This window comes from Candoia aspera, chromosome 18, assembly GCF_035149785.1.
Source record: "Candoia aspera isolate rCanAsp1 chromosome 18, rCanAsp1.hap2, whole genome shotgun sequence".
In the NCBI taxonomy this organism is placed as follows: Eukaryota; Metazoa; Chordata; class Lepidosauria; order Squamata; family Boidae; genus Candoia; species Candoia aspera.
This window is the reverse complement of record NC_086170.1, coordinates 3,209,890-3,233,528: the sequence shown is the minus strand read 5'-3', so window position 1 is coordinate 3,233,528 and position 23,639 is coordinate 3,209,890. Positions and strand designations below refer to the sequence as shown.

At 53.3% G+C, this 23,639-nt stretch overlaps 1 protein-coding gene across 4 annotated transcripts in view; it reads right to left on the bottom strand.

The window, feature by feature from the left end:
• Nucleotides 1-6,344: 6,344 nt before the first annotated feature.
• RERE (arginine-glutamic acid dipeptide repeats) overlaps nt 6,345-23,639 on the bottom strand; it is a 223,521-nt gene continuing 206,226 nt past the window's right edge. For 2 of the 4 annotated variants that reach the window (XM_063317557.1, XM_063317561.1), the window contains 11 exons: nt 20,655-20,817; nt 19,147-19,239; nt 18,620-18,819; nt 17,984-18,145; nt 16,345-16,458; nt 14,801-16,044; nt 13,834-14,056; nt 12,339-13,062; nt 10,214-10,360; nt 9,492-9,672; nt 6,345-9,393 (listed from right to left, as the gene is read on the bottom strand). In XM_063317557.1, the coding sequence (XP_063173627.1) occupies nt 9,360-9,393; nt 9,492-9,672; nt 10,214-10,360; nt 12,339-13,062; nt 13,834-14,056; nt 14,801-16,044; nt 16,345-16,458; nt 17,984-18,145; nt 18,620-18,819; nt 19,147-19,239; nt 20,655-20,817 (3,285 nt within the window). In that variant the 3' untranslated portion in view covers nt 6,345-9,359. The remainder of the gene's footprint in view (nt 9,394-9,491; nt 9,673-10,213; nt 10,361-12,338; nt 13,063-13,833; nt 14,057-14,800; nt 16,045-16,344; nt 16,459-17,983; nt 18,146-18,619; nt 18,820-19,146; nt 19,240-20,654; nt 20,818-23,639) is intronic. The other 2 variants (XM_063317558.1, XM_063317559.1) reach the window with 2 other exon arrangements.

The window sequence follows — 23,639 nt, the reverse complement described above, 5'->3', positions numbered from 1 at the left end:
TCACAGGAATCACAAGTTCCTGAAAAAACTATTAGAGACAGCGCAACATTTTTGTTTGGAGGATCAGTTGCCGGCTGGTTTGTACAACAGATGACCGCATTAAACCCTTTTTCTGGATTTGTGAAATGCAGCAAGCTGGGTTCTCACAATACACGAAGCCACCAAACGCCAGCAAACAGAACTGGAGCAACAGCACCCTCTAGTGTTCTAATATGGAAAGCTGCTAAGCAGCATTTTTCAGACTTGGCCACTTTAAGATGTGTGGACTTCAACTCCCAGAATTCCTCAGCCAGCCATGCTGGCTGGGGAATTCTGGGAGTTGAAGTCCACACATCTTAAAGTGGCCAAGTCTGAAAAACACTGTGCTAAGGTTTCCATGGCTTGCATTTGCATCCAAGGATTGCTTGGGGGTTAAGCTGTGAGATATGTAAAGCAACAAGAAAACCACTGCATGGATCCTTAGCCCTGGATAGCTAAAAGCAACACTGGAGTGAGGAACGGGCCCAGGAAAAAGCCAAAGGATGGGAAGAGAAGCTACTTATATTGTTAGAATAGTTATCTGCCCAGCCCGCACTTGTAGAACGCAGCCGTTCCCAAATTCTTTGGGAAGTAATACCTACTAACAACAATAACGTATCTTTTTTAAAACGTGTGTGCCATACCAAAAAATCTGGAAAAGTACTTGGTAAGGTAAAGGTAAAGGTTTCCCTTGACGTAAAGTCCAGTCGTGTCCGACTCTAGGGGGCGGTGCTCATCTCCGTTTCAAAGCCTTGGAGCCGGCGTTGTCCATAGGACACTTCCGGGTCATGTGGCCAGTATGACTCACGGAACGCCGTTACCTTCCCGCCGAAGCGGTACCAATTAATCTACTCACATTTGCATGTTTTCGAACTGCTTGGTGTGCAGAAGCTGGGACGAGCAACGGGAGCTCACCCCGCCGCGCGGTTTCGAACCGCCGACCTTCCGATCGACAGCTCAGCGGTTTAACCTGCAGCGCCACCGCGTACTTGGACAGAATCTCAAATCATCAATGACAAAAAGTTGCACTGCTTGGAACAACTTGATGGTGTCTTGGGAAGATCCGACGCTCAAAGGAGCAAAACCCAGCCAGAACTATCTGGTTGACTGAATAATAGTAATAATAGTAATAGTAATAATAGTAATAATAATAATAATAATAATAATATAGCATTAAAATGTAAATAATAATATATAAGGGGTTGGGCTAGATGACCACAGAGGTCCCTTCCAACTCTATAATTCCATGAACAATATATAATAGGGGGCAAAGGCAAGTCTATTTTGAGCCAAGGGATGGGAGACAGGGGTAAGGTTTTGTGTGGATTTTCCATGTTAATTCCATCTTAACCGAGAAAAGTGTCAAGAATTTTTAAGACTCAAAAGTCTCCCTTCAGTTGATGGGATGTAGCTTGTTTTTCAGACAATGCTGCCACCTGCTGGTCAGATTCAAGAATGCGGCAGGGTTGGGGTTAAACCTTGGAGAGAATTAGCAAATTAAATCTGGAATAAAGATGGTGGTACCAGCCTTCTAAACTTGGTGCAGCATTTAAAAAATACCCCAAATTGGCATTCATTCAAAGAAGCAGGGCTCAAAAAAAAAATGTGACACATTCCAGGCTTGCTGATCAGGGAGAACTCAAAGATTGGGATGAGTTTTTCTAGTTTGAGGGCATTGTGGGAAATGTAAGTATGCCCCCTATTGTGGGGAGGAGGGAACGGCAGGGCTCTTCATGCTTAGCTTCTGTCCAGGGACTGGTGCCCCGTTAGTCGTCTGAGAACCCCACACATTGCTTTTATGCTGTCCCTCTGACCTTGGAGGACCTTGGAAAAGCTAAGAAGGGTCAGACTTGGTGAGGACTTAGAAAGGAGTCCACCAGGAATGGAAGTGAGACAGGGAAGAACCATTCCAGAAGAAGGCAATGATAAACCGTTTTTGAATGGTTGCCCAGAAAACTACGTAGCGCATCCATGAAATCACCAAGAGTGGACTTTGAGATGTTACTACACCTTGCTTGCCTATCAGTGCTAATAGAGGAATGGTCCACCTTGTTTTGAGAGTTTAAAATAAGTTATTCAGGAAACTACTATGAATTTGGGTTACTTAATGTGAAGGGAGGGTAGAGATGATGATGGCTACCTCTAATTTGGTGCACCAGGGTTAAATGTAAAGAAGAGCCGATTATGGTCAATGTCTTTCGCTCTTCCACCTTTGGGTGGGTTGAAACTACATTTCCCAGGGTTCTCCAGCTAAGATGGCTAGGAATTCTGGGAATCTGGAGTACTGAATCCAGTGTCCCGCTTAGTGCAGGAACCCATATTAATAGGCTGACCATACGTCCCGTTTTGAACGGGACAGTCCCAATTTTTTAAAATTTCCAGACAGTCCCATCGTTTTAATATAAATGTCCATTTTGTCCCGTTTTCTTAAAAACCTTACTTAAAACGTTGAAAGTTCCTGTGAACCTGTCAGAATGCAGTCCGACTTTGGGTGGAAGGAGGGGGAGCTCAGCAGAAACGGCGGGAAAAAAGCCGCAGAGCTCAACCCGGTGGGAAACCTAAAAAGGAAAAAACAGGATCGGCTGATAGGCGGTGATCAGAGGGCGAGCCGACTGGCTCCTGCCTTGAAACGGCGGGAAGAAAAGAACGTAAAAGCACAGCCAGAGGAGGAACGGCTTGTCGGGGACAAGCGTTCCCTAGACTCTCCGGCCCAGCCTTGCCTCTCGCAAACGAAGGAATCCGATGATTCCCAGCCTGAGAAAACCGGAGACGTTCCTGCCTGCCGATCCAGCCCATTGCCCAGCCCTGCCCCGTTTTGCCATCCCAATGCCCCGTTTTTGTCTCAAGGAAATAGGTTCGGCCTACATATTAGGGTGTCCCCAACAAATGGCTGTCCTGCCTTTGTGTGGATGCGTCTGTTCCTTAGACGAATGGTCCCATTGTACAACTGCTCTCACAATTCAGAAATCTTCCCTAGTGCTCTTCCCAAATCTTAAGACCATTTTGTCTTTAAACCCAGCCTTCTTTATGCTGCTTTCCTCTTGGAGCCACCACTTTTATGTGTTTATTAAAACTTACACGACTGATATCACAGCCCATCTCGCAGCAATGTCTCCAATGTTCAGGCCAGCTAATGATGCCAACCATCCAGATAAAACGTGCGAGGTCGCAGAGATCATTCTCAACTTGCCGTAGCAAAAGCAACGTTAAAAACCATCACCCTCCCAGCCCAAACATCAGCACATGCAGATATGTGCCCTCTCGTTATACATTGGAGAGGGTTGGGCTGGATGACCTCTTTTGACCCGCCACTCTTTTCTGCCCAAGACAAATGTGGCGTCTGCCCTCTGTGAATGATACTTTTAAAATCAGAATTAAGACAAAGCCTTGGGTTGAGATGAATAGAAATTGATTACCTTCTATCTTCTCTCACGGGGAAGGGGGGGACAGGTGTCAGCTGGAGGAAAGGGGGCAGCATTTACATTTAGATGAAGGATATGTGCAGCCGCAGATAGAAAATTCGAACCTCGGTGTCACTTCCAGCTGTGGAATATACAGAAAAGGAACAGGAGAGAGGAGAGAAAGAGAAGCCGCAATTAGATCTGCTCATCCCACAATGTTTTGGTGCCCAAGATTTATAAACTAAATAAACCACCAGCCATGCAATTAAACAAAGGCATCCTGGGGAGGGCAAGGGGGGGCACCTCCCTTAGACCGCAGAATTGGGGCCTTGAGAAGCAACCGGGGAGCCGTTCAATGCAGGTTGATCGCATTTTGCTCCCGTGGATGTGTGTGTGTGTGTGTGTGTGTGTGTGTGTGAAAACCACAAGCACAAATGCACACAGCCTTTTAGGTCTAGGAATATCCCAGCGCTTTGGACGGAAAGCGAGGACTGAACTGCGCAAAACCAGTGTGGTTAACTGGTAGCAAGGCTAGCGGGAATTCACTGAGAAAGGAGTTGGGGAGCCCACCCAGATGGGCAGATGGGCCTACCCTATTGCCCTCTCTGCCTTACTGGCATTGTGTCGGGCGTGCTTCGTTGCATGAAGGGGAAACGCCGTGGCGGGTCTTCATCATGCGCCCAAGAGCCTGTTAAAGGCGTGAGGGAGTTTTCCTGGTTGGTGAAAACCAGGCTTTCTCAATTTTTAAAAAAAAATAAGAATTGTATTCAATTTCAACATATATAGTTAAAATACAACCAGCCTTTCTCAACTTTTTGACCCTGGAGGAACCCTTGAGATATTTTTCAGGCCTCGGGGAACCTCTGCACATTCAGGCTCAAATCTAGGCCAGAAGTTGCAAAGTTATTATATTCGTTTCATGGGTAGGCCTGTATAGATGCATTGACAGTGTTCTTAAACTGAAAATAAAGAATGAAACTTACCTCTTGAATGCGAAGTTGCCTGAATTTGAAATATTTTGTTAAATAAACCGTGAGCTCCCAGGGAACCCCCAGGGACCTCTCGTGGAACCCGAGGGTGCCATGGAACCCTGGTTGAGAAACCCTGGTTAAAATGATTGGGGGGGCTGTTTCCAGTGCTGGCGGGGGGTGCAGGGGAGAACATCAGGAAAAAGAGCCAGTTTGGTCAAGTGGTTACGGCAACGGGCTAGAAGCCAGGAGGCCGAGTTCCAGTCCTGTCTTAGGCACGATAGCCGGCTGGGTGACCTTGGGCCAGTCCCTTCCTCTCAGGGGAAAATAGGAGGAGGAAGGAGCATTAGGGATGTTCCCCACCTTGAGCGATTTGTAAAAACGATAAAGCCAGGATATTAAATAAATAAGTAAATAAAATCTGAACCTATTGTCAATGTACAAGATGAGCTAAAGCTGCTTCCTTCTGGGACTTATTAGCTGTGAATCGGGGTAAGAATTCGTGGATTAGCCATTTGGGGCAGGGCTGAACCATCTTTTTAGATGGGTTAAGTAGGGCCCTTCCTTCCTTCCTTCCCTGTCTGTTGCTGGAAGGAAGGGAGCACGTGTGCCCTCACAAGGACGGGACCCACGCAGCCACCATTACTTGGGGGAGGGGGTCCCCCAGGGGCTTCCTTGCTTTCTGCTGGAGCAGCAGACGGCTGAACGGGGAGGCCGGCCCCGTGGGACCTTTTGCCGGGCAAAGTAGAGAGAGAGACAACCGCAGGCTGCTGGCTCCGAGGCCTAGTAAGCCGCCAGCACGCAGCTCCCTCCCTCCCCGTCTCCTCTTTCGACCCCGCTGGTGGCTGCACAAACGGCCCGCCAGCGCCAAGCCCTAAGCCAGGTTCACAGCCCCCGTCAAGTCGCCAGCCCTCATGGTTAAACCCCCAGCAGCCCCCTGTGCGTTCCAAGCTGCCTCGAGGCCTGAGGCCTCCTCCCTGGGGACCAGGCCGCAGCAAACCCTGCAGGGTTGTGAGGAGGAACTGTGAGGAGGGGTCCCCCCCGGGCCCCTTTGGGGGCAGAAGGCACACACCTTTCCGGGCCGAGCGGAGGGGAGTCTGCGCATCACGTACCCAGAGAGACATCCGAAGGCAGACCTGAGGGAGCAGGGGCCACAGAGGCCCTTCGGGGGCCAAAATGGCAGCCCGGGAGGCCTGAGGCGTTTGGCGCCTGCCCATCGTCAGCCAGACGAGCTGCACCTGTGGGCACCTGGGGAGGGGCGGGGCCGGCCCTGGAGGCAGCGTGGGCCGAGCGGCCTTTGGGTTTCAGGGCAGCTGGGGCTTATGGGGGGCATAGTCCCTAGCCTGCAGGGAGGCTGAAGCCAGGGGAGCGACGCTCCTTCAAGGCAGCAGCATTACAGGGTCTGGGTCTGGGCAACTTAAACGCCATGCTCCGGGTATTACTATTTTTATCACCATCAGCCGCCATTTGGGAGGGGAGGCCCTGCGCCGGCCCTCTAGCCCCTTCCCACTGCAATGCTTTCTTCAAAAAAAAATCAGTACTGGAGAGTGCAAACTCCTTGAGAGCAGAGGTCTTCCACATTTCAAACATCCACGCAGACAGGCCCCCATCAACGCTCGTGGTGTGGACGAGCCGCCACCTGCAGCGGATTTTGGGGCCGAAGGGGCAGCCCGAGACCTCCCACGCCCTTCCCAATGGATCTCCAAACGGCGCTCTGAGCATCCCGGGGGTTATTATTTTCACGGTGCCTTTTGAGGGTGCAAAGTAATTGCCAGCGGAAGACCTGTTTTGTCTTACCTCGCTGCAGGCCTGCTGCTCCACGGCGAACGGAGCAGGCGTGCATCGGAAGTGGCAACGCCCTCCACGCAGACGGGGGGGTCTCTCCGCTCGTGCCCTCGCTTGCACGGACTCGCACGCCCGCCCCCGTGCACGCGGACAAAGAAAATGCAGCGGCAGGTAGTGTAGCTTGGTTTTTATTTATGTCCACAAATATTTCAAAAAAATTACAAAATACTCAAATGGAGAGAACACAGAATTCACAACTTCTGGGTTTTCTAGTCTGCTTTACACTGTGTTTTCCCATGGCCAACTACTCATATATACACTAACCCTCAAGATATATATAAACGTAGCTGTCGGAAGGTAGAGCTCGAACCATGACAACACTGAACAAGAGACAGGTCAGTGAAAACAAAAAATCCACCAAAAAGGGGTGGGTGGGATCAGAGTGAGAAAGAAGAAGAAGTGTTTTAAAAAAATGTTCTGTAAAAAGATAACCGCAAAAAAATTGGGCGATCCCAACCGAGGAAGGTGATAGAAGAAGTAACACTGTAGTTAAAGGTTATTCCCCCACCTGGAATGACTCAGAATATTAACCGGAAAACTGCAAATAAATGGAGGGTGGGGGTTAAACAGGTGGGTACCTTTGACTCAAGAAGGCATTTCTGCTGTCTGCGCTTCCCAAAAGGGGGCCTTGGCTTGGGCAGATCCCTGAAGACTGAAGTCCCCCACCTTCCTTTGAGAGAGGTGAAACCTGCTGAAATTAGACATTTTCCTCCTCTTGTGCAAATGAACAGGAGATGGAAGAAAGGTGATCACAATGGGAGGCTACTCTGCTTTTTAGTGTTTTACACTCCAGAAATACTGGCTGAACCTTTCAAGATTCCACTTCTTTTTAGCCTTATCTTCCTAGTTGGTGGCGGTGGGGAAACCTTTATTTTCTTTTTGCACCTGACTTGCAAAAATGTTTTCCACGCTCCTCAATCCAACTCTTTCCCCCCAAGGCTGGTTTCAAGGCAGACCCAGCGCTGATCCAACTGGCTGTCGAGGCTTAATTCCAGGCTGGGCGAGATCGCCCCTCGAGGTTTCTGTAATTGCAGCGAAAAGCCGACTACACGGGCAAATCAAAAAGGGCCGAGCCAAATCCGTCCTGTGAAACTGAGATGCAGGTCAGCGTTGGGCTACAAATGAGAAATTGCCCGGAAGGGGATTCTGAATGATAGGGAGGGTCCTGAGAAAGAAGTACAAGACGGTGGTTTTTATTTTTTTTTTTACATCAGAAACCTTGGCTTTCCCCCCAAAATAAGAAGGGGGCGGGGGCAGACACAGGACAGCAAAGGCTTCTGATAGATGCAACTAAAAGGAAATGTGTCCGGCAACATTGCACACGCTCCAGTCTACTTTGCGTTCCCCCCACCCCATTTAAAAGCTTGCCTAACGTAACCGTGGGAAGGGTCAGGGCTCACAGTGCGGTCCCACCAGTGGCCAGGCAGCCTGGTTTGGGTGCTGGCGTTACGTCCTTGTGGAAAGGCAGCTGTTCTGGCCAAGCAGGGCAGTTCCTGAGTGTTGCCACGGGGGGTGGGGGGGTGGGAGTTACACATCCCATCGATCCTGGTTTTGTTCCTCTTCCCAAGAGAAGCCCCAGGGTGGACTGGGGCTGGAGGGGGGCAGAGAGGGGGGGTCTTCCCGCACAACTGTGCCCTTGAGGGAAGACCACGGACTGCTTAAAATCATATTTACAGCCAGCGCAGAAGGATCTGCCAATACCTGGCTTATTAAAGCCAAGCCACCGAAGGAGAGGGCCGTGTTTTTTATCACAACCGGTTCGAAAACCTGCCGCTCTGCAACCCTTTAGCTTTTCTCAAAATACTGAGACCTAATTTATGCACCGGCTCAGGTTATCCCCCACTCGCCCCCACCCGTCGTGAGCCCAAACCCACTCGCCCCGGCACTGAGCGAGTGGGGCTTATGGTCAAAAACAACTTAAATATTCCTAGATTGTGATCTCCCCCCTCCCTTTTTCCCCCCCCAAGAAAAGAGTGTGTAGGGGTGCACGCCCCTGTGATTTATGTGATCTACTCAAGCAGGAACACAGCAAATCTATACTGTTGAATATGTACCTGCTTTGTAACACAACCAGCCACTGGATGGAGAACGAGTAGGATGTTTGTGGAACAAAAATAATTAAATAAAAACTTGCACACGTAACGTGTGTGCAAAAAACAACTGTGTTTTTTTTTTTTAAACATTATCCCTGCAACTCCCTTTAATGCTCAGGCTTCTACCAGCCATTCTGAAATCACCAGCCCCCTGCTCTTTAATCAAAGGGCTGCTTATATATATATTCCTCTTATATTAAAAAATCAAGTCTATATTCTTGTGAACACCAGGTTAAGAAGTAATGATTTTACGAAGTTACTGATGAGGAGCAGGGGGTGGGGAAGAGGCAAAAAATAATAATAATAATCAGGAATTCATGGAAATTATAATCATCTTTTTAACCCCTAGCCCCAAAAAGTTATTTACAGACTTAAAAAGCCATGCTGCAAAGCTCTCTTTAAAATTATGAAGTTTGCCTACCGTGTATTAAAATAAAAGTAGATTTTCTTTTAAAATTCTTATTATAGCACTTGGATTTTCAGAGGTTGTTAAGCCACCTACTTGCAATTCTTGTTTTTTTTTAAAGTATATATATAAACTGAATATACTTTTTATGCACAGTGGCTTGTATTAGAGGTTGGAACCTGAAACTAGCACCTACTCAAAATGAAAAAATAAAACCAACGCCCCAAAACATACCAAACCATTGTCCCAAGATTGCGCGAGGAAACTGTTTGAATAATTCCTCTGGTGGTTTTGTTTTCGTTTCGTTTTTCCTCTCCCCCCCTCCAAAAAAAAAAAAAAAAGGCTTTTTAACAGGTTTAGTCATGCAAAGGAGACTCCTGAACTGGTCTTGAGAAATCTTTTCTACAAATGAAGGCTATATAACATATGCACCGATGAACGTCTCAAGATGCCGGGCTTTCTGGCGGGTGGGCGGGTGGGCGGTGGGTGGGTGCTTTCCGTGTGGCCTAGAGAACGTTCTCCGCAGCAGAGAATCCTTTTGCTTTTTGGCAGTTCTCGAGATCAGCACGTTCCGTTCCTCCCCGAGGACTGGGATCTTGAGTAGTCAGCGTTACAAATAAATAAGGTGTTACAACTGCTTGTCGCCCTCTTTCTTCAGGCGGCTGGAAAGGGAAAAGCAGGGAGTAAGAACTGAGCCGGCGAGCCTGTTTCTTGAAGAGCCGGCGGGCTCCCAGACGTGCGTCCAGATGTGTCCCCTTACCTGTAGTAGTCTTCTTGGCTGGGAAGGTGCCCCCCGTGGATGTGGGGGTGCCCGTGAAGCCACTGCTGCTCCATCGCGAGGCGCTGAAGCTCTGCCGACTGGGCGTGCATGGCCTGCAACTGGTGGGCCGCTGACATGGGAGGAGGAATGGCGCCAGGGAGGTCCCGCGGGTAGGGGGCACCTGGGGGAAACAGGGACAGGTGTCTTGCTCTCCAGTGGCGAGCCGGCAACGGGCCCCCGATCTTGATGCTGAGAGCTACGAGGGGCGTGGAGGGAGGGGCGGCTGGCCTTGCTGCTAGTGAGTTCCCCGCTGGGCCAGCCGACTCTTAATTCCCCACACAGAACAAAACGCTGGTGTCCGGGAGACAGCCGCAAGCGGCGGGGAGTGTGTCGGACCCACAAGAGGTGGCCCCTGCCTATCAGTGTCCATCAGCAACCACAACCCGGCAGCGTTTCCACTGGGAAACGCAAGAGCTTCCTCTGCGTCCCAATGGCGGGCGTCCCAGAGGCACCAGGCCGGCCTTGTCGGGAAACCCACTCTCACCCAGGTGGGACTTTAGCTGTCTCTTCCGCTGCCCACCCACTGCACTGGCCCGTGACGTGGCTGTTCTGATAGGGGCCAAGTGTGTTGTGTGAACTTGGCAGCTGCAGCACGCAAACCACGGTGAGCCCAGCCCGTTGCATTTCCGCAGCTCACCCAAGCACGGCTTCCTGTGACTCACCGAACACCGGATGCCGCAGCATTTCGTGCTCGTGGGAGGGCTGTCCTAGCAACGGGTTCGGGATGGTGCCGGGAGGGTAGGGGAAACGTGCCAGGTGCGGTCCAGCGGCCAGGGGATCCACGAGGGGGTGAACGGGTCCTGCTGAGCCTGCAAAGGGGAAGAGGCCAGGGGGGCGGGAGAAAGCAAGTGTGTGTGTGGGGGGGAATGACCACCTGCTTAGAAACCCTGATTTCATTCAGAGATCAAAATCATCAGCAGCAGCTGGGCTGATACAACCCAGCATAACCAATATTGATCAGCAGCCCCTCTCCCCCTGCCGAAAAGTCCTGTCCTACTTCCCTGCCTGGCAAGTCTGAGGTGACAGCTGTGTGTCAAATGGTCCTTAATGGCTGGAAACAAAAACAAAGAGGTACAAGGAACGTCCCCCTCGAGAAAGGGCGAAAAGAATTTTGACGGAAGGGGACACGCTAACAGACCCCTTGCTATAATTTTGCTTCCGCTTCTTCACCAACAATTCCATTCCGCTTCTCAAAGCTTCAGCAAGCTCAACGCACAATGCAGGAGAACACAGGAACCCCTCGCAAGAGCCAGATGGATTGGCCCTGGCTGAGCTAGGAGAATGGCACTTTTTTCTCAAGGATATCCATTTGCATGCTATAGGGCTGCGGGGACCAATTGCAAGTGGATTCCTGGTGAGCCACAAGCTAAGCGAGGCCTGAGGGCCACTTCTGAAAAGTCCTCTTTGGATTTTCCAGCAAGTGGAAAAAAAATTGGACCGGTGAGACCAGGAACCCCTCTGCTGAGACACTCTTCCAGCTGAGTATCTCCCGGCAGGCGTCTTCTCCAGAATGCTAATGGAGAACATCTTGCGGTGATAAAGAAGCTGCTGCCTTAAGGAGAACCCTGAAACCGAAGCTTCTGCCTGCTGAAGCAATGCCACCTGTGCCAGCTCCTTCCACGGGCACAGTTGCATCCTCAGTTGCTGATGAATCCCCGTTTCAGAATCTCTCCAACTCCACTCAGAGGTAGCATGCACCTGGGGTTCAAGCCTCTGGGTCCTGCTCAGGGTCTGTCTTTGGTCCCATTGCCACGGGCAAGGGGCTGTACAATTTTTCGAGGCAAGCTGTCAAACCAGGGCAGCCTTCCCTGGTTTGGCTGATGTTGGGAGCGCCGTTCTCGTCTAGCTCAGCCAACAGGTCTGAAATATTAGCCTTTCTCTGGAAGTCTTGGGCTGGCCGTTCCCGCAAGGGGATGCACCACCACAGATCCCGTTAACCACCATCCTTCCACGACCAGAGGGGCTCTCCCAATGCCCCCCAAACCAGGACCTTGCACTGAGAAGTCCCCTCCATGGACATGCACGTCCTTGGAGCTTAGTGCCCCTACTCCTGCAGAAGCCATCTGCAGGGACAGGATGGGACCGAAGAACCCTGCTGCTCTTTCAACCTCATTTCTGGCCTCAGGGTTTAACCACCGCCGCCCTCCTGGTGTGGAGAGATTTGCTCAGGGGATGCCAATGCAGAAAGGTAAGCCTTGCGCAGCCTTGAAAAGCACTGAGCAAAACTGTCTGAAGGGATTTACATGTGAAAAGGGCTTTCTGCTCCCTCCTTTGCTCCCGCGTCCAGCATTCCTGGGTTAGGGCTTTTCTCATTTGCCCCCCAAACTTTGGGCCAGCTTCCCCAGTGGGTAAAATAAAGTCTCTCTGCGTTGAGGTCAACTCCAGAGGATGCCACAGACACATCTGTGGAGTGTTCTTGGCAAAAAATGGGGGAATGGCCTCGCTTGGTTTAGCCCACAGCCCTGATAAATCCCAGGGCTTATGGGGGCCCAGGGTGTCTCCTGGATCCCACTGTCCCTCGTTAGAGCTGGACTGAGATAGGAAGGAAGAAAATGTTAGGAAAATGTCTCCTGGGGAGGTGAGTGGGAGCCAGCATTTTCAACCCAAGTCTGAAAGGGATTCCCTTAAATATCAAATCTAAGGCACTAGGAGAAATGTTCCAACCCAGCTCGTCCTGAGGGGCTACAGTTCTCCTGGCAGGGAGATGGAGCTCTGCCCACCAAGAAGGGCCCTCACCCTGGGATTGTCTTCGAACTCGGCCGAGGGATGGCGCAGGTCGAGTCTCACCTTGATGTAGCGGGTCCTGCTGGTGAAGGTGCAGATGCGAGTGTATGTGGGAATGTTGGTGGTGATGGGGTGTCACGTTGAACATCTGGAGCCTGGCCAAGGGGTCGTTGGTGAGGGACGCCATGCGCTCGGCATGTATCCTCTCGGCTGCCAGTCTGTCCGGGTAGCTCATTTCGGGCCGTAACTGAGGGCCCGCCAAAGCGAGTCTCTCCCTCTCCAGGGGGTTAAGCCCAGGGTGGAAGGAAGCAAAGGGGTGCGGGCCGGCTGTCGGGGGAATGGTGAGGGCGCCGTGACGGGCAAAGTGCTCCATGGGGTTGGTGGCCGGGTGAAGGGCGTCGAGTTCGGGAGGCTTCACCTCGAAACCCGGCTTCATCCTCTCCCGCAGTTCCCGCTCCCGGATCTCCCGCTCCCGCAGCTCCCGCTCCCGCAGCTCCCGCTCCCGGATGGTGGGGTCCACGTTGTAGAGACCCGGCATGTGGTAGGCCAAGAGCGGGTCGGTGGGATTGAGGGGGACGAAGAAGGGGTGGTTCCGGTTGGTGGGGGACATGACGTGAGGACGCGCGTACTCGCTGAGCGTCCGTAGGGCTGGGGTGTCCGGCCCGATGTATGGGGGGACGGCCGCGATGGTGGTGGGGGGCGGCTCGAAGGACGGCCTCATGTGTGCCGGCCCACTCAGCTGAGATTCCCCGAGACGCCCATCGTGGGAGGAACTGGACGCTTTCTGCTATTTCGGAGAGAGGAGGAAAGGGAGGCATTTAGAGAGGACTCCAGGAAACCAGTCCGAGCACTTTCCACTCCCCCAATTCTCCTGCCAGGGGAGGGACTGACTACACCAGGGCTTCAGAGCCGAGTGGACACGTGAACGCCTGCCTCGTCTGGGGTCCGGAAAACCCACACGCTGCTCGCGTGGGGCATCCTCCTGAGCCAGCCTGCGTTCTCCTTCCCTGGAGGGGACAGGCAAGATCCTGGAGTGTGCTGGCCAAGGAAACAACGAGGGGATCGAGAGGAAAACCTGTCGCCTGCAGCAAGGCAGGCAGTGGAGGTCTCAAAGCACACCGCCCCGTTCATGACTGTAGCCGCATCCTTGGGAACCTCTGCTGGAGCGACCGATCTCTTCTGAATCTCTACCTCGCATTAAGCTGTGGCCGAGTCACTAAGTGAACCGGTTGTGTCTGTCTGTCCACCCACCCACCCAAACATGATTTCCAGGTCACGACGACTGGGTTCAGACCAGCCCACGTATGACCTTGCACGGTCTGCAAGCTCAGCTCTTGGGCAGGATGGACTCCTATAAACTGGCGGGGTGGAGTTATGTGCATCCCAAGAAATCCTGAGGAGCTATTCTTCTAGACAACCCCCTTCCTGAGCATTCCTCTTCTGCTCCACACTTCTATGCAGGAGATCTTTGCCCTGGAGAAACGGAGTCTCCCTTCCCTTCTGAGCCTGATTCGGCCCCCCGTCCCACCACCCCACCTTCGCAGACCGGCAAACCTACCGCCGCCCTTTCGGCCTCTCTCTCCCGCTCCCGTTCTCGTTCCCTCTCCTTTTCCTTCTCTTTTTCCCGTTCCCTCTCTTCTCTGGCTTTCTGCTCAGCTTCGCGCTTCGCCTTCTCAATCGCCTCTTCCCGCTTCTTCGCCAGCTTGGAGCCTGCCAGGGGCATGAAGTACAGATCCGTCCTTGCACAAGAGTTGTAGCCGCGGTCCAGGTGCTTGTAAAACCTGCAGGTCAGGTGGGGGGGGGGATGAGGAAGTAAAGCCATCAGCACAGAAAAAGCAGGGGGAGACTGAAAATTAAGGGAGATTTTCACAGAACTAAAACGTGCACGAGCCAGGAATACATGAGAACCAGAAATGGGGGAGAAGACAAGGTATTAGACTTGCCTCCTTAACTTTGAAATTAAGTTTTGGAGGAACATTTCTCTGAACCAAAGAGGCCTTGTGCTAACCTTTCCCCTATTATGGGGGAGCTGGGATGCTGAAATTGATTATATTGTTACATGATGGATACTGGTCTATACTTTGCTTCCCTTGTTCTAAACTTAGATCACATGACTGTTATACAATACTAGGGAAGTGATTAGATGTTTGGAACTACAATACCCATCATGCTGGCTAGAGATGATGGGATCTTTGAGCTACCCTCCCCCTCCAGCAGAACATTGGTTGAAAAAATGATCGGGGACTTATTTCTTTTATTCTGCATTGTTCAGACTGTCTTGATCTTTAAGAACCTGAGATTTTACAGCATGATGCACTAAGCCACATTTTAACCATGGTTTCCCAAATACCCCACAAGTGGCTAGGCCCATATCCCATCTAAACCCCCCCAGCCTGCCCAAAACATCTACATATGTCCCAGCTATGGACCGGGGGTTCCCTGGGATGAGCTGACACCCTTTTTGGGCGACTGATCCAAAATGGTGTTTCTACGTCTCCAAACAATTGCCACGAGAGCCTTCTCACCTAGCTGACTGGCTGGCGTGGCTCGGGGTATCCACCACTGTGGGTTCTGGCGAGGGGCTCCTGGCAGGGGGAGGAGGGCTCTCGGGCTCCTCGGCCTCGTCGGGTACCTCCTCCTTGATCTGGATCGAGGGGATCGCGCAGGCAGTCACCACGGGGACGTTTCCGCCACAGGCCGAGGCGGACATGGCCCCCTGGGTCGGGGCGCTCGGCACAGACGGTGGCGTGGAAGTCGATGGGCAGGAGGGGGGCGTGACAGGGGGTGGCCCCCCGGGAACAAACGGGTGCTGGGCGAAAGGGGGCTGGGGTGGGGTTGGGTGGCTCTGGGTGAGGACCGGTGGCTGGGCTGGGGACGGCTGCAGGGGCTGGCTCTGGGGCATCAGCTGCAGGGGAGGGGGGTGCGCCGAGGGCGGGTGGTGGGTCGAGAGGGAGCTCAGCGGCTTCAGTGCGGGGGGCGGGGGCAGGTTGGAGTTCATGGAGAAGGGCGAGGGGCCCGAGAGGTGCTTGTGGGACGGGGGCGTGGGGAGGGGGGGTATGGGAGTGGTGGGCGGGGGCTTGATGTGGGGCATGGCCAGGGGGGCGGGGGGCAGGGGCTGCTCCCGGGGGCACTGGGAGGACATGGGGGACGAGGCGGGCACCTGCAAGGAGGCGGCAGGGGGCCCTGAGGCCGAGGGGGGGGCGGGTGAGGCCTGGGGGGGGAGCGGGAAGGGCTGTGCGGGGGACGGGTGAGGTGGGAGCGGCTGCGCCTGGAGGCCGTGCGGCAGGGCCTGCATCTGCCCGTGGAGGGGCGGCTGGGGGTGCGGCTGGGGGAGGGCCGGGCCCTGGGGCTGGCTGGGGGGGCCGGTGAGCGGCTGCAGGGGTGGGTGAGGGGAAGGGAGCCTCGGCGGGTGCAGAGAGGGGGCCTGCTGGATGTGCGAGTGCGGGAGGCCTGGGGCTGGGGGCTGTGCGCCCGAGGGGGGCCCGTGGGGGGCTGCGGAGGAGGGGGCGCCGGAGCCGGCTGGCAGCGGGGGCAGCTGTGCGGGGAGGGGGCCCGCGGGCTGGGCCGGGCCATTGGGGGCCTGCAGGGACTGCTGCTGGGCGGAGGAGTCCGAGTCGCTCTCGTTGTCCTGCGGGCTGGAGATGCTGGGCGAGGTGCTCCGGTTGTCCTGATCGATGTCCTTTGGGTCGCTGCTGCCCTCGTCGTTCACGCTGCGGCTGTCGGAGCTCTCCCCTTCGCCCTCCGAGGGGGAGTTGGGCCGGCTGATCTCCTGCGGCAGAAGGAGGGCTGGGCGTCAGAGGGCACGCAGTGGACCGGATCCGCAGAGAGCCCTCCTGGCCGAGCCCCGTGGAGGCGGAGGGGAGCTACGCTGGGCCACGTGGGTCTCCGAGGCCCCCATGGCTTCCTCTGGCCACCTCGTTGAACCACCCCCGGAAAGCCAGGGACCACAGCCTGTCCACACACCCTGAAGGATGACTGGCCACCCAAGGCCTCCCTAGCCCTGGCTTCAAGAGGGTCCCCACTGAACCCCTGTGACCAGCGCCAGCAGCCTGCTCTCCGAGGGACTCACCTGGGTTTTTGTCTTTTTGGCATTGATGCGGTCGGGCTCCTCACCGTCGGAGGCTGCCTTTTCGCGCTGCCTCTTGGAGCTCTTGAGAGGGGAAGAAGCCTCTTCTTTGATCTTCTGCCACCGAGGAAAAGCGACATGATGAGAGGGAAGGGGCAGGGCTAGCGCTGGCTGGGTGTTGGGCCTCGCAAAGGCTCCGCACTCAGTGCTGACAGCGCAAGGGATCTCCCTGAAGTAGCAGAGGGAACACGGGATGGAGAGACGGAACGAGAACCGTGCCGTGGATGGGGCAGGATTGAGCCCGAGGCTTTTCCACGTGCTTCCACAATGGAAGGTCACCGGAGGCTAAGGACGTGGGAGCGTCTTGAACAGCCCAAAGGCGGGCAGGGTGTTTAGGAGGCTCACAGTCACAGCCAGGAGGGTGACTGACCTCTTCTGCTGTCAACCCCCAGAAGCTGTACTTTAAGATCGGCTGCCTGGGATTCAGGAAAGGGAACCTCATCCATCCTGGATCTGTCCAGTTCGCCTCTGAAGCCACCTCAACTGTAACCATTAGGCATCCGGTGGCGGCAAATCCCACTGTTCTCCTACACAACAAATGCTGGCCAAGAACGCCCCCCCCACCCCCAAACAGGACATTTTGAACCTTCTGCGCAATGGAGAAAAAGTTCTCGCTACATTTTTCATTTGTATGCAGCTTTGTCGCTGTCGTGTCCCCCTTTAGCTGAGAAATCTTAATCTCCCCTTTATTCATTTCGATCGCCCATTTTTGCAACCCGAGGCCAGAACCGCAAGAAGCACAGCAGCAGGGAGCCTGGTGTGTTTACAGGATGATGCTACGATACGGTCCTTTTCATTTTCAACCCCGTTCCTTCCTAGCAGAGAATTTGCCTTCAAAATGCAGGGCATTTCTTCCAACTGGTTAAAATAGAAAGAGCGTGTATCTCATATCTAGAGATACCATCCATGGAAGAATTACGGTGAAACGTTAAAAACAACAGTAGTTGCAACCGCCCTTGTTTACTTTAAAACACACAACAACAGCGATAACGGGACAGAGATTTGGGCCCTCGGAAAACACAAGGCGGGCCAGTCCGCAAGTCCTGGATGTAAAAAGAAAAGCAAGTTTTCAACAAGGGCTGAAAGGCGGATGACGCTGGTGCCAGCCTGGCCTCCAGGACAGAGCCTTCCGAAACGCGGGTGCCCCAGCAGAGAAGGCCCCGTCCTGTATTCTCCCATAATGCACTTCTCCCAGCTGCGGGATGCTAAGAAGGCTCCTCTGTTCAGTTTTTAATGCTCAGGAAGGCCCATGCCAAAAGAGGCACAATCCCTTCTGAGTTCAAGCACGTTGGACTAGTACAGTAATTGTTTCAAACTGACCCTTCCTTTTAACTTCAGGAAATGCTGACTCCATGACCTGGAACCAGCAGCCCTTCCCAGTCTGGAGGGCAGGCCTGGATAGCGTTTCCCTCCACGGGCACCCCCTCCCAGAAGCCTCAGCAAAGCCGAACTGGCCGAGGAAGTCTGCCTGAGACCCGCCCATCCCTGCCAGTTCAGAGCGGCAAGAACGCTGGACTTCCGCCTCAGCTTGCCCCAGCCCTGGAGTTACCAGGAGGGACCGCGAACTCCCACCACGACATACCTTGGTGGACTTCTTGACCGAATCCGCCTTGCTGTCGTTGCTGGACGTGCTGGCTGCACTGGGCGAGTTACGGCCGCTGGATCGGATGTCCTCGTTGATGGGCGAGGCCCTGCCATCTGGGCTGACGGGCTGCTTCTTGCGACCACTGCGAAGCGTAGACATCTGCCAGTGAAAAGAGAAAGGCGCGATTGAAGGCCGCTTCCGGGAGGCCTAGCCCGGACCCGCCGCACGAAGAAGCCGGCTCGTTCCCTCTCAGAGCCGCCTTGTTTCCGTCAAGCGCCTCTTCAGTCTCCACCGGTTCGAAGTACGGCCAGCTCAGGGCTGGGTCCAGACTCAGTGGGGTCCTGACCGACTCCCTTTGGGAGAAGACGGGAAGGACTAGCTCAGTCCCACGGCCTCCGCCCGCTAGGTGCCCCCGGTGGCCTCCTTCCATTCCTCAGCATCGCACGTGAGGGGAGAAAGGAGGCTACACGGCCGCCCCAGGACTCCCCGGAGAACCTGGAAGATCTCAAGTCCCTGGTGAAGCAGGGAAGCCAGAAGAGCCGAGCCTGCGGAAGGAGCATGTGCCCCGGGGCTGGGGCATCCTGCTCTGCCAACCCACCCGACCGAAAGAGGGCAGGCCTGCGAGGGACTCACCGAGCCACGACTCCTCCGCGTCCTCATGCTGTGCTTCCCGCTGAGGCCGTCATCCTCCTCTTTGACCGGCTTGAACATAAAGGGGGGTGGGTCCACCGGCTTCTCGATGGGAGGGAGCTCTCCGTACTTCTTGAAGTGAATGCGGCAGTCCGTGCAGAGCAAGATGTTCTCCCGTCCCCCGTGGTGCCAGTCCTTGGAGGCTGTTGTTGTTGTTGTTGTTGTTGTTTTAAATGATGGTGATCAACCCCAGAAGGGCGAAAAGGAGGACAGTCACAGATTTAGGGAGTGGTGAGCGCCGGCCTGCCTCACAGGGCTGTTGCAAAGGACAGAGCCGGAGCAAGTGCGAAGCGCTGGCAGATTAAGACGCCTCTACGAATGAGGCCCGGGACCCCGGGGGTCCCAGCTGATTGTGCTGGCTGGGAATTTGGGGAGCCCGGCTGGGGGCTCCCTCGCGAAACAGGGAGGGGGGCCTCAGCTGCAGGGGGCGCAGGGGCAGAAGGGAGGGGACCCCGCCTAAACGTACGTACTGGTGGTGAAGCAGTGGCGACAGGCATAGCCCTTCAGCTCCTGCTCGCTGTCCTCGCTGTCAAAGTCATCTTCGCTGGCCGAGCTCAAATCCACTAGGAGGAATTAGAGGGGGGCATCGGGAGAGGGAGGGAGGGAGGGAGGGAGGGAGGAAGAGGGCACCAAAAGGAAGAAACCGAGTCAGGATCTCTTCCTCCCGTCTTTTTTGGGGGGGGGGGGCTACCCAGCAAGGGGAAAAAGCACAGCCGTTTATTTAAAAGAAGGAAGAGAAAGTACTTTGTGGCAACTGGAAGACCAGGAGATCCAGAACAGCGGGCAGAAACTGCATCATCAGACGTGCCGGGGAAAGGCCGAGGGGTGGAAAGAGAACCCTTTTTGGTGCCAACACCTTCTAATCCCGCCTCAACCCCAGCTGTGCCTGCTGGGTCCATCTACAGTGAGGAAGACTCCAATCATCCCATACACTTTTCCCCTACAAAACCCCAGTGGATTTTCACACCCCCAGCTGCGTTGGCGGGTCTGCTCGAAAGCAAGACGTTCCCACCTTTCTGCAGCCCGGCTCCCCAGATGGGCCTTTCTGTCCTGGGAGAGCCACTGCGGCTGGAAACGGGTCTGCTGAGAACGGGAGAGGTTTCATCTCCGGCCCCCACCTAAAGTCAGCGCCCTTCCAGGCCATTCAGGACAACGTGGTCTGGAAGGCGAATCTCTAGCTGGGGAGTATCGCATTTATATAAAGACAGAGACTTGTGTTTAGTTTCTTGGCTGAATTTACATTGTTCTTGTGGTTCTGAAACCTTAATGAAAGTTTCCAGGAAACTTTTCACATCCTCTCACGTTCCCCATCTGCCAGCAGAGGGCTCAAAGCCATCTGTTGTTTGAGAGTGAAGGAATGAGGGGGAGGTTTTTGGTTATTTTTTTTTGCATCCTGGCTCCACGGCTGGGTCCTACTTGCAATTTGCTCCTGAACTTCATTTCAACTTTTATTTATTCGTATTTGGTGCTTCTGGGTGCGGTTTGTGGCTGAAAACTAGCCAGCAATGGAAGTCTGACTGTCACGTTTGAAATGCTGAGCTTTGTAGTCTGGATTATATCCTAATGGGTACATAGGAAATGCATGTTTGTTTTCTATTGAGGTACTGAATTGTGTGGGGAAGGGTCCTGCCTTTCTGCCCACTGATCCTCTGCAAACTTGATTCCGTCACCCCCTTGGCTACCGAGGTTTTCCTGACGTTCCCTCCAATCTATAATGCTGCAGCCATAAGGGCTAGAAACTTGGTTTTCTTTCTTTCAGTGAAGGAAGTACAGATTTAGAACGGGCTGAAGTGAGCCCCCTACAGCCAGTTCTTTCTTCCCATCGGCAGGGATAACGGACCAATTGCCTGAGCAAAGCCAAGGGCTTGAACTCTGGTTTCCCAGCCGGGTCCGGTCGGGGGTGGAGAAAACCACGGCCTTGTTTTACCCCGTGCGTCTAAAGAGGGATCGAGGCCCCTGCTCTCGGCTTCCTACTTACAGAATTCGCTTGAAGGGGGCCTGGAGGGAGTGTTAACCGGCGTGGATGCTGTTCGGGTTTTAATTCTCCGAAACACAGCCTGTCGCCGATGCCTGCGGTGAGCCCGGGAACTCGCAGCTTCAGGGGTTTTCTTCCAGTAGTAGTAGAAGGTGATCAGCTCTCCCTGGGAAAAGAGAATTAGCAGGATTGCAGGGTCAGCACAGAAGCTTAAGGAAGAGTCTTTGGGGTAAGAGAATGCACGGGGGGAGGGCCCGATCCACCAAGACGGCTCTTGCGCTCAAAGGATCCAGACCAAAGCTGCTGGAGCTGAATGCTGAGGATCAGGGGAGGCAGGCAGAGCAAAGAGGGGTACAGGGGGCTGGCCGGCCCCAGATCATCCATTCAAGAATTATCTGCCATCTCGGGAAGCTGCCTTCTGGACATAAGCAGAGGGTTTTCCTATCACCACTTCCTGCTACTTTACTTTTTTTTTTTTTTTACAGAAAAAATAATTTTTTTTTTTGCTTTTTAGCTGGGGATTGAAACCGGGGTCTTCTGCAGATACAAGTGCATTTATTTTATTAGAGTTACTTGGATGCCCCTCAATCAGGTGACTCTAAAAGGCTTGCAAAAATAGTAAAACACAGAATCACGACAACAACAAAGCAGTGTATTAAAAAAGTAATATTCATTTCATTAGTTCGTTAAAAATAATAAATCAGTGTTAAAGTTGCCGAGGTTGAGAGAAACACTGTAATAAATAGTGGTGCCCATATACTTTTTGTGTTCACACATCCCTGGGCCCCAAATGTCTCAGGGGTGGGATCCACCTGAGGATTCACAACCCCAGAAGGAACTCTCGCAAATGTTTGGGGATGGATTTGATTCAGAATACAAGGAACGGTCTTCCTTAAGGGTGGGAACTTGTGCCCCCACAAGCGTCGCTGAACTGCAATTCCCAGTCACCATGCCCAGTGGGAGGAACTGGGGGACCTGTAAGTCCATCAACCCCTGGAGAATGAGTCCTCCTAAAATGCACTTAAAGTTCAATCAAACAGCATAGCAGCTACCCAAGGGCACACAAACACAAAATGCCCGGTTCCCCGGCCTGTATGTAGTTTCTTTACTAAAATATTACTATGTTTGATGTGAGAAGGGAAAAGATAACTGGTTGAATGTGAAACACCCACGTTTCATGGGCAAAACGATTCTTCCACATTCTGCCTCCTGTCTTTTCCCATCTTGCACCCAAGAGCGATGTGCACCATTTAAAAGGAATTGCAGGCTGTCTGGGTACGCAACTGTCACTGAAAGGGGCTGTGAAGAACTACAAACTGAAGAGGGACAGCCATGGTTAAATCAATGCACACATACCCCCGTCCTAAACCAAGCCCCCTTCTGTTTCAAAGCACAGAAGCAGACCTTGTTTAATTAACATGCTGTTATTCTAGAGAAGTCCAGCTAGATGGCAGCACCTAGCCAATCTTGGCTGATCTTGAAAAGCTAAAGTAGGGTCTGACCTGGTTAATATGCAGATGGGAGACCAGTCAGTGACCCCAGAGCTGTTGGTGAGACTGAGATGTTGAGCAAATATCTTGGGAAGAACGCAGTGACACACCACTTCCACTTTGTTGCCAAGAAAGCTTCATGGATGTATCCATGGGGGCACCAGAGGCAGAGCTGGGCTCACAGAAGACTTTCACACGCACCCCCCCCAAGCTGCCATGGAGACCCTTGGGGACCGAAAGGGGGCAGTGAGAAAAAGAAATTTCGCAGAACCAGTTCCTAATGCCTCGGGGTTGGAAGGCCAGGAGGAGTGTACATTTAAGACTCCCATCCGCCCTCTTTTTCAAAGCTGCGTTTCATATCCACTGTTTTGAACTGCCGGCATTACCATCACAGGGGAAGAGAACATCCCACCCCCCCAAGTTTAATTCTACCCATGGATAATTAAAAAAGGAAAAAGGGGGGGAGCCGATAACCTGGGATTGAAAAAGTACCCTTCCCTTTATCTCATTCTCAAAGCTCTTCCCACAATGCTAAAGGCAAAGGAAGGCAATCTCTTTTTTAAAAAACTTTATATATACAGCGATGTTCGAATAATTAGGCAATAAAAGCGCCCGCCAAGAGAAATCCGCAGTAATTCCACCGTGGGATGAATCTGGCTGACGTTCAAAAAGCGGGCACAGACCATATTCAAACGAGCAGGTGTAACATGGAGCTTTAAAGCCCGGCGTGTGGTTTTCATCTCTCTGCGTCTGGCTTTGAAACCCCATCGTTTTCCAAGCGGCGAGGGGGGAAAAGGACCAACTCTTTCAAGTTGCAAGCGAGCTGGGGGTGTCCTAACCAGCCTCTGGAAAGCCAACAAGTTGGAACAAGCATGCCAATTGCCCATGGGAGCATGCGCGTGTGCGTCTCGCTCTCTCTTTGAACCCCTGCGTGATCTAATCATCTTGCCAAACCTCAACCCCATGCTCTTCCGGGATGAGAGAGGTGAATGGAGGGGAGAGTGAGTAGACGGAAGGAAGGAGCGGGAATACACGTGTGCGCATTCATGCGCACTACAGTGAAGGCACTGGAGGACACGAGCATCATTAACGCGCGGCCTCATAAGAACCAGCACCGGGTAGCCTTCTCAGGTATTTTAAGAGGACTCCGAGTAATCCGCAAGGCCCGCTGTTGGGTGGTAGGGCCCCGAGACGGAAAGAGAGCCATAATCTGCTCAGGTCCCGCTCACGAGCTCATGGAAAGGCGAAAGGCAAAGTTCCCGATGGACAGAACTGCCTCTTACGTGCCACGTTAGAACACCAGGCAGGGGTCGGTTGAGAACTGGGCTGGTCTGATGATCCGGGGATGACCTGCTAAGCTGCCCTTACGGCATACGAAGTGGGTTAGTGAAAGGCGATTAGCTGGGATGATCTACCAATGTGCAAAAAAGTCTCCATTTCAAACAATAATGCTTACGCTTCATGCGCCTTCACTGGTCACCTCACACTGTCACCTGGG